General features: G+C 44.7%; 1 protein-coding gene across 1 annotated transcript in view; it reads left to right on the top strand.

The window, feature by feature from the left end:
• Positions 1 to 14,741, top strand: part of LOC147706478 (alpha-2-macroglobulin-like protein 1) — a 384,979-nt gene that overhangs the window by 202,729 nt on the left and 167,509 nt on the right. The window contains exons 19-21 of the mRNA XM_086929616.1: positions 4,279 to 4,504; positions 7,159 to 7,288; positions 14,112 to 14,224. Of these exons, the coding sequence (XP_086785742.1) occupies positions 4,279 to 4,504; positions 7,159 to 7,288; positions 14,112 to 14,224 (469 nt within the window). The remainder of the gene's footprint in view (positions 1 to 4,278; positions 4,505 to 7,158; positions 7,289 to 14,111; positions 14,225 to 14,741) is intronic.

Below are 14,741 nucleotides of genomic sequence, written 5' to 3'. Positions count from 1 at the left end.
TTGGCGGTATAAGATACAAATGATAAGCAGTACGATAAAAATAAATGGATGGTATAGCTTTACCATCCTACAAGGGATCCACTTTAAAGTTTTGTGCCTTTCCTTCAAAATTCTGAAGGGCCTATCACCTCCCTTACTGCACCAACTTTTGCGCCCTTACATCCCGGGCCAACTGTCTCCAACTGTCTCCAACTAAACGCCAAAAAAACGGAGGTGATGATCTTTGGGAAGCGGACGGACCTATGGGGAGATACTTGGTGGCCCTCTGAGCTGGGGCCGACCCCCACTCCGGTTGCGGAGATCAAAAACCTTGGTGTTTGGCTGGACCCTTCCCTCAACTTCGTTGGCCACACCAAAAGGACGGCGGCTTGCTGCTTCGGCATCCTGCGCAATCTGCGCCCTGCCCTTAAATACTTTGATGCCGCAACTCGCCAATTGGTGGTGCAAGCAACGGTTTTGGCGCGGTTGGACTATGCCAGCTCCCTTTTTATAGGATTAAACCAGGCTGAGTTAACTCGACTTCAAAGAGTGCAGAACGCTGCGGCCAGAGCGATCGTAGGTCTTCCTAGGTTTTGCTCGGCCGGTCCATCTTTGCGAGCCTTGCATTGGTTACGCGTTAGGCAGCGGATCCACTTTAAAGTTTTGTGCCTTTCCTTCAAAATTCTGAAGGGCCTATCACCTCCCTTACTGCACCAACTTTTGCGCCCTTACATCCCGGGCCGCACTCTGCGCTCGCTAGACCAAGAATTAGCGGTAGCCCCTCGGTTCAAACTCAGTCGGGTGGGGGGCCGCTCTTTTAAGGTGCGGGCAGCCGCACTCTGGAATGCTCTCCCTTTGAAACTCCGGACCTTTGGTGACCTGCTCTCCTTCCGCAAGGCCGCTAAAACTCATTTATTTTCTGAGCTTTGTTAAATCCTTCACTCCCCAATTTCTTAATAATTATTTCTGTTCCCCAGTTGTGTTGTGTTCGCCACCTTGTCGGTGCGCCGGGACGCTCCTTCGCTGGAGCAGCCGTGCGCAATACAAATAGCACTAACATAACATAACATAACAACAGTCATGAATACAAACGAATATATAAAACACATGATAAAAGATGCATACTCCTACGATGCCTCCCTAACTAGATGTCCCTAAGTGTACCTAGCATGTATGTTGGTGTTGACGCTAGAATCTCTCTAGGATTTAGTCAACCCCATTACCTGAAGTGAGAGACTTTGGGATCCTGTCCTGGTCTCGAGTTGGACACCCCGTGAAGGATGTTAGACCAATGCAAGCTGGAGTGTCTACATGCAGGAACCTCAGCTTCTCTTGACAGTGTGTCGGCCAGGAAGTCTCGGTCTCCTCTGCCCTCTCTTAGCAAGATGTGATGTATATGCACACATAGGTTTCCCAAGGGGTCCAACCTTGCTGTATTACTGTGTCGGCCTAAGGATGACGTTGGGCCTGAACTTTGTACATAGATTTTATACAGGAGCTGGTAGTCCTGCTGTGCTTCCATGAATCCTCATGCATAATGTAGGAGATTTCAAACTAGGAAAACCCCCGCGTTCTGACTGCAGTGTAATATCTAGGTAAAAGGTCAGTCCCTGTAAACCATGACAAGTGTAATGTAGGGAAAAAAATAGGTGGCAGGTAATCAGATTACCGGGGCCTAGGTTATGATACCTATATGGAATATAACAGGGAATTCCCCCAAATGCTACACTTTCCTAGGGGCGGCATAACAAAGGGAAATATGTGTATTTCTCTTTGTTTTTTCAACCTTCTACTTGTGCTACATTCTGCAGCACAGATAGCAAGAGGAAAAAGCCTCAGAGGATTGTTTTTGGGCAGGTAGGTGTCCCTTTCTGCACATAACAATCGCGCCTACAACACAAGCACCCTTGGCACAAGGGTGCCTGCGTTTGCGCCAGGCAGCACTTTTTGTGCACCGGAGCAAGGAGAGGAAAGCAATGTGCCATGTTACAAACAAAATATGAAATATGGTGCATTCCTGCCCTCTCCCTTTCTCGCAGTGCAGCAAAGTGTCTTGCTGCATTGTGTTGCGTTAATATTTGATAAATCTGGGCCAAAGTGTAACAGATTCATTTTATCCTTTTATGGCATTGCGATCTGGCAGGTCAGTTCAGATACTGAAGTCACATTGGACAATCCAGAGGGGTGATTAAGAACGATTGATGCAATAATATAGTAGTCTTAGAGGGCATAGTGAAGTTGAGATACAAGGTAGAAAAGAGAAGATTGTGAAAAATCACTTCTGAAGAAGTATTTAAGGGTTAATATAAGAACCAACAGTATGACCCTATGGATCCTCGCAAGCAGGGTCAGTTTTAGTGCCAGTGCTTAATTTGAGCCGGTGGTTTCCAATGCTCGGCAGCAGCATTTACTTGGTTTCTGGTGCTCGGCACCAACACTTAATTGGCATCACCACACTTATGAGACTATGCCACATGGTGGCGCTGCTCATCTAATTTAGAGATGAGCAGAACAACGGTTGTTTATAAATACAATGTACATTAAAAAATAGTCATGCCTCCCCAGCCATTCCTTTAGCTTTGAGGACCTGGAATGATCTGAACTGTCATACTTGCAGGCGAGAGAGATTGTTAGCAGTTGTTTTGGTACGGTTATTGGCAGCGGTGAAGGGGCAATGGGTTGTGCACACTGCTTTGGCCTCCTCGTTAGGGCCATAGCACATATTATTTTACAAATAAAGCACTGTTTAGGGCTGATGGTGCCCGGTGTGATGATCTTTGTTGGCTCCACCCCCATGACCTTCTTTATGCATCCCTCACTACCATTCTCCCAAAAGTGCCCCTCATTACTCGTTTTTCAAATTTAAATTTCTTTATAACACTATTAATCCTGAATTAGGGTGTCAGTGCTCTTTATGCACACAAATATTATACAGAGACAATGATTCATGCAAGTATGTAAATCAATGTATAGGAAAAGTTACAAAAGACATTCAGGATTACAAGGGGCAGGAGTACATATCGCCCATACTGGTAGGCTTTATATGTGAAGAGAGCTCAGTCTGGAAAAACACAAAAATGGTCTTTAAAATGTCATGCTAAGGTTGGGGTTGTCTGCACTAATAAGATTATTATCGCCTGACAATGAGTTCTGCAGTAAGCGTCTTTAACCCCGTGAGATATTTTCAAATGCAACGCCCCCACACCTTGGTGCCCAATGCTATGGCACCCGTCGCACTGCCTTAAAGGCGGCACTGATCTCAAGCTCATGCTTACTCACTTCAGGAGGTTAATCTTCAAACCCTGTGAGATTACTGTGTATACAGTTAAGCTTACAATATTAGTAAGCCAGGTTTCAGTGATTAAGAGTAGTTTATGTCTAATGAACAACAAGATCTGGGTTCTGGTAACTATTAAAGGACATAGATGGAGGGCCTTTGCAAAGAATTTGCAGGGACAGCCTGTGAACCACTTCTCATCTCTTTACAAGTAAACAAATTGAGAGATATAACAAAACTCCCAAAGAAATGATGTGAGGGCTAGAGTAACCTCTTTGGAGGAACTGGGTCACTCGATTACCCTATGTTTGTAATTGATTGCGAGTAGAAACCTTGAGTGGGAGAGGGGTCAGGCCTACCTGTGCTGTTTTACTTCATCCAGCCAATTGTTCATTGGTAAAGTGGAGCTAAGAAAGAAATGCAGATTCTCTTCAACGTACAACATGTCACACAAGGATAGGGAGAGGCCAATGAGTAAACTTTTAATTCAATTCATTGTGTATAAGGATATCTTTACATATGTGCCAAATTCTGAAACAAAATAGGTTCTGCAGGTATACAGATAGTCTTTCTCTGATATCATATTCTTCTTTCATACAATTACAATTGACTACATGTAAGCTTCTCGTGGTCTAACTTTTCTCCCTAGCAACCTATAGTTCAGATTGGCATGGGCTCCCACCTCCAGTGTGGTTGTAGTAGAGCAGTTTGTTTATCCTGCCATTAGTTGGTAGTCTACTTTAGTAAGGGCTAGTATTGTTGAAGAAATATAAATTAGTTATCTGTTGAGACCTTTTGCATGGTCTGCCTGTGGATGAGCCAATCATTACACTGTCAAACCCTTTAATATTGGTAAACCACACAACTGTTGCAAGCCCGGGAGACTTCTATGCTTGTTCCACATGTGCGGCTGCCATCTATGATGGTACAGTTCGGGAATCTTGCAAGAACTCTTACTGCCTTGAACACACCTGCATTATTATACAATGTCTACTGTTGACTTATTTTCTCTGCATTCTCAGTCCTTCAGGTCATCAGAACTTCTCTGTCACTCTCCCGGACACCATCACTGAGTGGAAAGCCATGGGCTTCTGCACTTCAAAGACCGGCTTTGGGCTCTCGCCGACAGTATCGATAACAACTTTCAAGCCCTTCTTCGTCGAGCTGACTCTGCCCTACTCTGTTGTGCGAGGAGAGAGGTTCAGCCTTAAGGCCACTGTGTTCAACCACTTGGAAGGCTGCGTCAGTGTAAGTTGTGGTGGGGAGATGGACTGAGGGGGTTAAAGGTAAGCTGCATGCTTCAGGCTAGACCCGCTGATCATAAGTAGGTAAAGCATGCATGGCTGGTGGCTAGCTTTGGGTGAGGGGGAGAGGAGATACGGTGGGAGTAGGGATAAGGTCTGCATACTGCGCCTGCTGAAGTTAAGCTAAGTAGTGACATGCCACTTTCAAACTAACTCCAACCATGTAACCTCTTACCTTTCTTCACTTCACTTGACATTCAATTGTCCACTCCTACACCCAACAGGCTATTCACAAGCTCAACCACAGAATAATTCTACCCATTCATTTAGACAGGTACCGACCAGCCAAACACAACAGCATAGAATCTAACATAAGCATTTACCCATTTGACCATTTACTGCGTCACTGCATCAGCCTACTTTCACTGTTTCACTCATTCACTAAGCCAATCGCCCATTTCTTCAGCCAAACGTCCACTGAACACCCTCACCAGCAACCTATTACTCAGTATCACAACTATTTACCTACTCACTCTTTCACCTAGCTACTCCCTAACCCACTGTTGAACTTCTATACCCAGCAAACCTTTCAGAATCTCATCCACTTACTTGCTGTTTTGGTTATCCCTTAGTACAGCCACTAGCCACACTCATGAACACACCCACTCAATGTCTCTTAATGTGCAAGTGCAAAACCTAGGCACTGAAAAACTCACCTGATAACTATGATCATTTTTCATCCAATCACTTATTCACTGAGTCAATATCTCAACCACTGCCTTATACAAGGATCAGTTGACTTACTTTGTCACTCTTTCCCCAGTAAAATCGTCAACTAATACAACCACACGCATACTCTAAGAAAAATGTATCCACTCCCTCACCCAGCAATCCATTCACTAAACAACTGGCATACTCAAACTCACCAGCCTTTTCAGCAATCACCCATACACTTACACTTTGAACCATCAAATGAGCAGTGCACACTGTGGGCTTGCAGACCAAACCACAGATTCATGTACACACCTAAACACCCATCAATCCCTGCTTTTCCGGTCAACGTAGCATTCACGCTCATGGACATATACTCTACCATCATTCATCTATTTGTTTGATTTTGAGGTCCCACATGAATCAATGCGTGTACGTCCCTCTGATTATATTATTTGCTGTTATGGGACCATACCTCAATTTTGGGTCCTCTCCTCCTGGAATCCCTAGTGTCTACTCAGACATACTTGTCGTTGGTTGCAGTAGAACATGAAGGGTCAAATGTTATCAAACAGAAACATTGAATAACTTTTTCTAACACTACACGAAGTCTACAAGGCTTCCACCACACACAATCTGACTCTCGGGTGTGTGGCTCTTTCCCAATTAGGCCGGTTAATGCATGTACAGAATTCACTGTTTCTGTTTACTCTTAGTGGTATGGCTGTCCAGCTTATTTTTTGGCTGAGCTGATGAAAACCAGGGAAGTACTGCTGAAACCTTTTCTATTAATGACCACCATATGCTCGTGGCCCACAGCAAACATCCCTACTTGCCAGGTTCTCTGAAATGCAGGTGGAGTTGCTACAGAGTCAGTTCAACCAGGGCTGAAGCAGGGACAGAAGTCATTCTCATTAGAGGTATAGCAGCTGTTCCCTGCACCCAAAAACAAGAAAGGATAATGCCCCTGCCTTTCCTTTTGGCCCTGTTGCCACTGATTCCTGCATAATGGATGCTGTCTCAATCTCTCTTGGGAAACCACATCTTGGCTCCTGCCATCCAAAACCAGGTGCAGTCTCCCAGACCCTTCACTATTCTCCTTCAAAGGACCCTCATTGATTGTCATATGGCATAAGTGGTCCTGCCCACCTGTAGTCACCCAGACCCTTCATGATTCTCCTTCAAGAGATCGTCATTGATAGCGATATGGCATGAGCCATAAGAGGTCCTGCCCACCTCTGGTATCCAAGACCACTTTCTAAAACCCCATTTGAATTTCAAACCGTTTCCTTAAAAGCGCAACATTTAATAGGAAAAATAATTTTAGACGCCTATCTGCAGAAAGGCTCGTAATATTTTGTTTATTTCTGTATTTAATCCAATTTAAAGTCAATTTAAAAGTCCCTTGTGTAAAAACTGATTGTAAAATGTTTCTTTCACAAACCTTATGTAAAAGACAAAGGAAAGACACAGGGGTAGTGTGACCAAATAGGCTGCATCCTGCAGAGATTGTAGATCTGCACTGTGTCACCAACATCCTATAATGCCCTATAGTGGGAGGTAGCTCTGTTATTTTTTTATAAGCCCGAGGATCCTTTTTGAATCTTGATCACAAGTGGGTTGATCTTTTCAGATCCCTTGGTAAACCCTTGCTTTGCCACAGGTCGAAATTATAAGTTGGGTTTTATTTACCACATCTAGTAATTACCAGGTGTGTTAAATGTCAGCAGGTCAAATGGGGTTGAATTTAACAGAGAAATAGTGTAGGTATTTCCCGTACCATGTGGATTTTAGTGTGAGAGGCCCCACCTGACATGCTAAGCGTGCACACTGATCGAGTCCCTTGTAGAACGCAGACTGTGGACCTAACAGTTTCTTTGTGTGAGCCCATAGCACCCACAGACTTTTTTGTGCACACTAACAGCCCTCTTCCTCTCTCCTTTGCAGATCAATGCTGTTCTAGCACCACCCCAAAGTGATTTTGAGATCTTATTTTGCTTTGACTGCGAGTACACTGCCTGTCTGTGCAGCCAAGACTCAGAGACCTTCTTCTGGAACATTCGACCATCTAGCATAGGTAAGGGCAACCAGCCTAAGAACACTTTGCAGATATGAGGCAACAGAGATGTGGTTGGATGGGTTGAGAAGATTGTGAGGTGGCCGCCGCAGCCTGAGCTAGAGAGACTGTCATTCTCACACCTAGCAGAGATTTCCCTATATTTATGTACCATACATTGGCAGGGTGCCCACTACCCCCACCTATCCTGTTCACAGAGTATGGGCAAATGATACAGATTCTTCTCTCTTATAGACAATTGAAGTTTAGATATTGACTAAGCAAGGGCCATCCTATTGGGTACCAGTAGCATCCATTATCCTAATTTTTCAGTGGGTGTTCAGTTTGTAGCGTACACCTTATGACTGACTAATGCAATATCAATAATCGAATGTATTAATGAATGATATACTTATTAAGGGCGCTGTTACCCTGGGGTGTTCTGGTAATATGGACTTTATCTGGGTTCTCAAAAATCCGATCCTTCATAGATTCACATGCTTGAGTGGTCCTCTATCTTTATACTGAGAATCTGTGATACTTTAAAATAGCAGTACACACTGTTAAGGTGTCCATTGGCTCAACCAGAGTGATTGTTTAGTATCACATTCACCCGATTAGAAGCAGCCAAAACATCAGTCAATTAGGTGAATTTGCTGAGCACTCTAGTCTACTAGGCAACCTTAGCTCAGACTTGTACAACACGTTGTTTGTGATAGACTACCTGGAAAGAGCTCTGTTATTTTACCTTATAAATAAAGGTTTTCATCAGATATTGGTATTTCTGCCATTTTTCTGTGCTTTAGCCAGCTGTAGCATCAGCTACACTTGACTGGGATTAGTTCTGGAGTCATTGGACAGTTTTGGACCAGGCAAGAAATTCCAAATGTCAGAATAACAGACAAGAAGCGATCACTTTTCAAGATGTGGTCCCCTTCTGGGAAATGAAAGATCTATGTAAATGTAAAGTAAATTGATACTTGTATAGCGCACTACTCACCCGCAAGGGTCTCAAGGCGCTTGTACGAATACCGCTGTGGAACCCATCCTGGCTTTCCCTGTGAGGCGTCCACTCCTGGGCACCCCCAAGGTGGAGGCCAGGCATCCTTAGCGTTGTGGGGGCCTTTGTGGACATTAAGCAAGCTATTGCCCAGAGTTGCAGAGTGGGACTCCATGATTGGAATAGGCACGAGGCGAGAATTATCAGGTCCCTGGAATTTTGAGCCCAAGACCCGCCGAGGCGGGGAATTGAACCCTTGGCCCGGGCTAGACCTCTGCATCAGGGTCTGCCGCTCTAACCATTGAGCCACACTTCTCCACTACACTACATTGATGGACCTCATCTGTCTGTACTACTTGAATCTAGAAGCACAAACCATCTCACTACAATATCTGCAACACCTTTCCTTCCAATATAACTGAAGGTCAGGACAGAAGGCTTGCCTGTACCTTTAAGAGAGGAAAAAGGAATGTCCCTCCATCTGGGATGCCCCCTCATCAGGAAATGATTCCATGTGCTATGCGTTTCCAGGCACTTCCACAAAGGTCACACAAAAAAGAAGAAATGTAGCTCTTTCAGAGTTGCAGTTCTCTAAAGAAGTGAAGTATGTGATTTAATGGAAAATAAAAAATGGATTGGTGAAAGCCAAATCTCAGAAAAAAATGTAAGGGGAGACAATCTTAGCTACATACAATTCCATTTGAAATTAAAGTAATTTTTTTTAAAGGAAAGACAGTTTTAATGAGATAAATTAAATTACAAATTATATTAAATGGAAAAAATAGGAATACGTAAACTATAGTACTTTCTGAAAACACATACAATCATATATATATATATATCACTGAAAAAAAACATAGGTTTCAAGGACGTTATAGTTAGTTGGACATTTCACTCATACAAATCCAGAGATATTTGGCCGTTATAGTTAGTTGAGCTAACTATAACTAGCACCCCCGCAATGCACTGATGATTATTTCACATATTACATCACTCATGACATGGTCAGTGACATCTCTGATGACATCACTCATGACATCTCAGATGACATCACTGATGACATCATCCACCTAATAGCTGAAGCACCTCCTCACACCCTAATATAACCTTTCAAACACCCACTCTAAAATACAGACTACTATTCTTGAAACAATAGACACACCAATACCAGTTAGTTACATACTCACCCACTGATTAAGAGGTCTACACACATCCACTCACTCACCCATGGAGCCACTCATACACACAGTCACTCACCAATACAGTCACTGATATATGCACTCATACACCAATACAGATACTCACATACCACCACTCACCCATAGAGTTACTCACACACCAAGTCAGTCATCCAAAGACTCAATCACATTGCCATTTACTCACCAATACAGTAATACACATACCACCTCACTTATTCATACAGATACTAACACATTCTTACTCTCATACAATCACTGACACAAGCACACACCCATCCATATAGTCACTCTCACAATCCCTCAGTCTCACATATAGTCAGTTGTATACTCCAACACTCACATATACTGCATTTCACATATGTAGTTACTCATACATATACCACTGAGCCATCCATTCACTCACCAACACAGCCATATGCACACTCACTCATCCATACAACCCTTTGCAGACACACTTGTGAACCCATACACCCACTGAATCACCCACTCACACATCCATGCGGAGAGTCACACAACCCCCACCCTCCCGCACAGACACTCAGGCACCCATTCAGGTACTCAGACACCCAATCATTAACCCATATCGATACTCATGTAGCTACTCACTAGCCCATGCAGCCACAAACACACCAACTGACAGACTGATACAGACATTCACACAGATTAGCATTCACTAAGACACATTTAATCACTCACTTATACAGTTAGTCACACACCCACTAAATCATCCATTCAGCCACTCATACACCCACTCATTCTTCACAACACCTTGGCATAGATCTATAACATTCCTAACATTTAGAAACACTTAATCACTGGATGATGTCATCAGTGATGTCATTTAAGATGTCATCAGTGATGTCACTGACCCTGTCGTAAGTGATGTAATATGTGACGTCATTAGCAGTGCATTGCGGGGGCGCGAGTTATAGTTAGCTCAACTAACTATAACGGCCACATTTCTCAGTTTTTTTAAAGTGAAATGCCCAACTAACTATAATGTCCCTGAAACCTGTGGTTTTTTTCAGTGAATTTCAAAGGTTTTTAAATGCTAATTTCTAACTATAACGTTGCTAAAACCTATGTTTTTTCAGTGAATTTTTAAGGTTTTTTGAATGCTAATTAGTAACTATCACGTTGCTGAAACCTATTTTTTTCAGTGAATTTCTAAGGTTTTTTAAATACTAATTACTAACTATAATGTAGTAGTAGCATTTGCAGAGTGGTGCAGAAAGGGGGCTGGGCCTTTGACCAGCGCTCAGAAATTCCGCTGCGTAAGACTTACAAGAGGTACTAGAAGGGCTTCTTGGCCCCCAAAGTCCCTCAGGAGTAAAGTGAACTTCACCTCCAACCCGTAGTGTGCCAGGAGGCACGTTTTTCAGAGTGGTGGAAAAAGGGGGCGTGGCCTCCGATGACCTCTTAGCAATCCCACTGTGTGGGACTTGCTGGAGGGAATTGGAGCAGTTGGCCCCCAAGGACAATCTCGGGGGACAACTACCCCTCCTATTACCTCTAGTAAGTCCCACACAGCAGGATTGCTAAGCTCTCATAGCCGGCCATGCCCCCTTTGCCCTCCACTCTGCAAACGTACTCCCTGATGCACTCTTGGATGGGGCTTGAAGTCCCCTTCGCTGCTGGGGGTCCTTAGGGGCTAACTAGCCTACCTGACACCTTTAGTAAGCCCCAGATTGCATAGAGGTGGACACAGGCCATGCCCACTTTCTGCACCACTCTGCAAATGCGCCTCCTGGTGAACTCTTGGTTGGGGGATGAAGTCCTCTTACCTCCTGAGGGTCCCTGGGGCCCAACTAGCTCTCCTGTTATCTCTAGTAAGCCCCATGTTGCTGGACTGCTGAGAGTGGTCCAAGGCCCCCTTTTAACACCACTATGCAAATGCCTGGCACACTTCTACTCGGTTGGTTGAAGTCCACTTTAGTCCTGAGTTCCTCAGGAAACAAGAGGACCTCATCGCCCCATCAGCAGTTCACCAATAGGTGTGTTTGTAGAGTGGCGTAAAAAGGGGCATGGCCACGGACCACCTCTCAACAATACTACTGTGTGGGGCTTACTGGAGGTACCTGGTGGGCTAGTTGGCCCCTAAGGACCCTTAGTATGCAAGGGGATTAAACTCCCACTGTAGATTGCGCCAGGAGGCGCATTTGCACAGTGGTGCAGGGAGGGGGCGGGCCTCTGGCTAGATGCCGGTTTATGTTTTTTTATTATTGTTAGAAGGTGGGCTGTGTGGCCCCTATTATCTTAATATGTTGTGGGCCCCGGGGACCCCATTCCCCAGGGCCTGACCAATTTAAAAATAAAGAAATGGGAAGAGGGACGCGTGGCCCCCCTTCTAAGGCCGATTTCAGCTCCAGGGAACCCCATTCCCCAGGGCATGGCCTAGTTAATATATTTTTTAAATTACTTATATGGGAGGGGGCACCTGGCCACCTCTGTCCCCCTTCCCTGGACCACCTTTGGCCCCTGGGGACCTCATCCCGGGGCCTGGCCTCGTTTAAAAAAATATATATATATATGGGAGGAGGGGCCGCATGGCCCCCTTCCCTCAGCGGCTTTTGGCCCTGGGAACCCCATACCCCAGGGCTGGCCCTCACGTTGGGGACCGTGGGGGGAGTCCCAATGCCTCTGCTGTCCCTGCTGGCTCCCCGCATCCTGCGGGAGCCGGGATTGCTATTGGACAAGTGGAGCTACTGACATGCAATTCTGCTTTGCTTCGTGGAAGAGAGCAGAAGTTTGCAATGACAGGGCGCGAGCAGTGCTCCCACCCTGCCATGGCAAACTGCAATGTCCCGGGGGTGGGCACCCCGGAACATTGCTGGAGCCGACCATTGGGGGGGGGGGGGCTGGTCCCCAGAGCCAAGGAGGGCTCCCTTCTTGTGCAAAGTCCAGTGGAGGTGGACGGACCTCCAAACTTAATTTATGTATGCCCCGGGGAGGTGGTGGTCCCCGGGACTGTGGGGGGGCTGCGTGCCCCGTGTGTAATTTTTAAAGTCCGGGGAGGTAGTGGCCCCTGGGGCTGCGGGAGGGCGTATGACCACGCCTGTAATTCTTAAAGCCCCAGGGAGGTGGCGGCCCCCGGTGCTGCGTGGGGGGAGGCATTAAAAGCTCTGGAGCAAGTAATGGAGAATAATTTGTTGTAAATTCTTGGTGTTCTTTTTTATCATGGTAATTCTGCCTCTTAAGATTTGATAATCATTTGTGGATGGCTTAAACAGCTCTTAAATGGTTTCAAAGTATTTTATTTGTCTTTCCTATGGTAAGGCTGCATTTCAAACTGTGAAAAAAATGCCAGGTTTTGCAGATTTTTTTAATTTTTAACTGCCATGGCATTAAAACACCAGCTGAGCCAGTACACTACTGGGCAGGTGGCAACCCTACATGCAACCCAATATAATAAGGGTGCCCCCCCAGGGGTTACGGGGGCCCTACGGGCTCCAGCACTGTATTATTTTATTGCCCTGGAACCTGGCCCACCACAGGCTGAATAAAACAAAGTGCAGGAGACCACGCATCATTTTTTTTTTTTGTCCGGTGGGATTTGCGCGATTTAAAAAATAATGCTTTTTGAGGCCCTGTGGGTCCTTGTGGGACTCCCTGACCAAGCCTAGGGGCTAAGGGTGTTTCTACCCTGCCCTCTTTTCTTTAAAAAAATCATTGTGTTCCCTTTTTTTGTGTGACTCAGTCTTACCAAGTCACAAGATGGCTGCCATGACTTTGGAGTGTTGACAGCCAATCAAAATGATGCCCGTGATGGGGAGGGTTTGCAGATCCACTGCGACCATTAGATATTGATTTTTTTTATTTCTCAGGAACTACTGAATGGATTGACACCATTTAAAGCAAAGATTGCACTCTGGAGCCAGAGCCACCTCTCTGCAAAATTTGGTGTAATTCTGTTAAGCAGTTGAGCTGTAGCTGCAACAAACATTTCCAATGGAAATTAACATGGAGAAACGTGTTTTGGGACCCCCCCTTTTTCCTCGGCCCTGACGAATCACCCTGAAACTTACAGGACAGGAGCTGACTGGAACGCCCCATTCGTTTTGAAAATTTCACAAAGATTCGTCAACCGCCGCTAAAGATATTGGCAAAAGAAAAAACGCTATTTGAATAGAAACACAGTCCTAACTATAACTACCTACTGGCACCCGTCAGTGGGCAAAATATATACAGATATACATATTGACCACCAATCGGAAAAAACCGCTGCACACGCCTGCGATATGTCCAGGTACATTATTTAGTCATAAAGCAACTCAGCCCAGCACTACCACCTACTTGTTTAGACCACACTGGTCTTGATCACGGTAAACAATTATTCCATCATTGCTTTCACCTGTTATACCTCTCTCCCACTTACATCATTAAGAGGCTTTGTGGGAAAGTTTGTTTGCACAAGTTCTGCTCAAAGTGAATCACATCAAAACAATTCATGATTCAAGTGATTCAACATATTATTCAGCAAAAGTAATCAAGTGTTGTACTCTAAGTATATCATGAAGCAATGAGGACCTAGGTATTTTTATCAAATATTTTCATCAGTATTAATTCAATTATTTTTTCTAACTTCTTTTCTTTTACAAGTTTCAGCCTCTTTGTTTTAACTTTAGCTGGTTTGTTTCTACTTTAGGTGAGGTTAACTTCACAGTCAGCGTTGAAGCTGTAGGCCTCTGCGGGCCACAAGATATCACCCTGCCTGAGAAAGGACGCAAGGACACCCTGATCAAACCTGTGCTCGTGCTGGTCAGTGGGTATTTTACAGCATTAAAGGAATACAGTATGGAGAACTGGAACAGAGAGAGCGGGTGGTTGATAAGTTAGGAGGGAGCTACCTTAGTGTGCTGAGTGATAGTCATTTGCTGCTGAGTACTAAGTGATCGCACATGGACGGTGCAACTGGATCGCACATTAGCGGTGAGGAGGATCATAGCTGGGATGAGTGTACACTTATGGGTCAAACATAGTATTGCGAATGTCAGATGAGGATTATTTGTGGTGATTGAGTAAGGAAGGACTCAGTGAAGTTGAGTGGGGTGGAAAGTTTTTTATGTGGATGAATATTTGAACAGGTCTGAGTGTATATGACAATGTGTATGGGAATCTATTAGAAGTGGTATGAAGGTGTTCCTACTTTTATATACATGCCCCTTAAGTTGTGTGTGAACTTGGAAGACAATATACATTCTTCTTCTCTTTATATATTTTTATGCATGCAAATATATTAATGTTTGGCTATGTAGTGTTAGTGTCTGAACATTTC

This window comes from Lissotriton vulgaris, chromosome 7, assembly GCF_964263255.1.
Source record: "Lissotriton vulgaris chromosome 7, aLisVul1.2, whole genome shotgun sequence".
NCBI lineage: Eukaryota > Metazoa > Chordata > Amphibia > Caudata > Salamandridae > Lissotriton > Lissotriton vulgaris.
The sequence above is the reverse complement of the archived record's forward strand: the minus strand, read 5'-3'. Positions and strand labels throughout refer to the sequence as shown.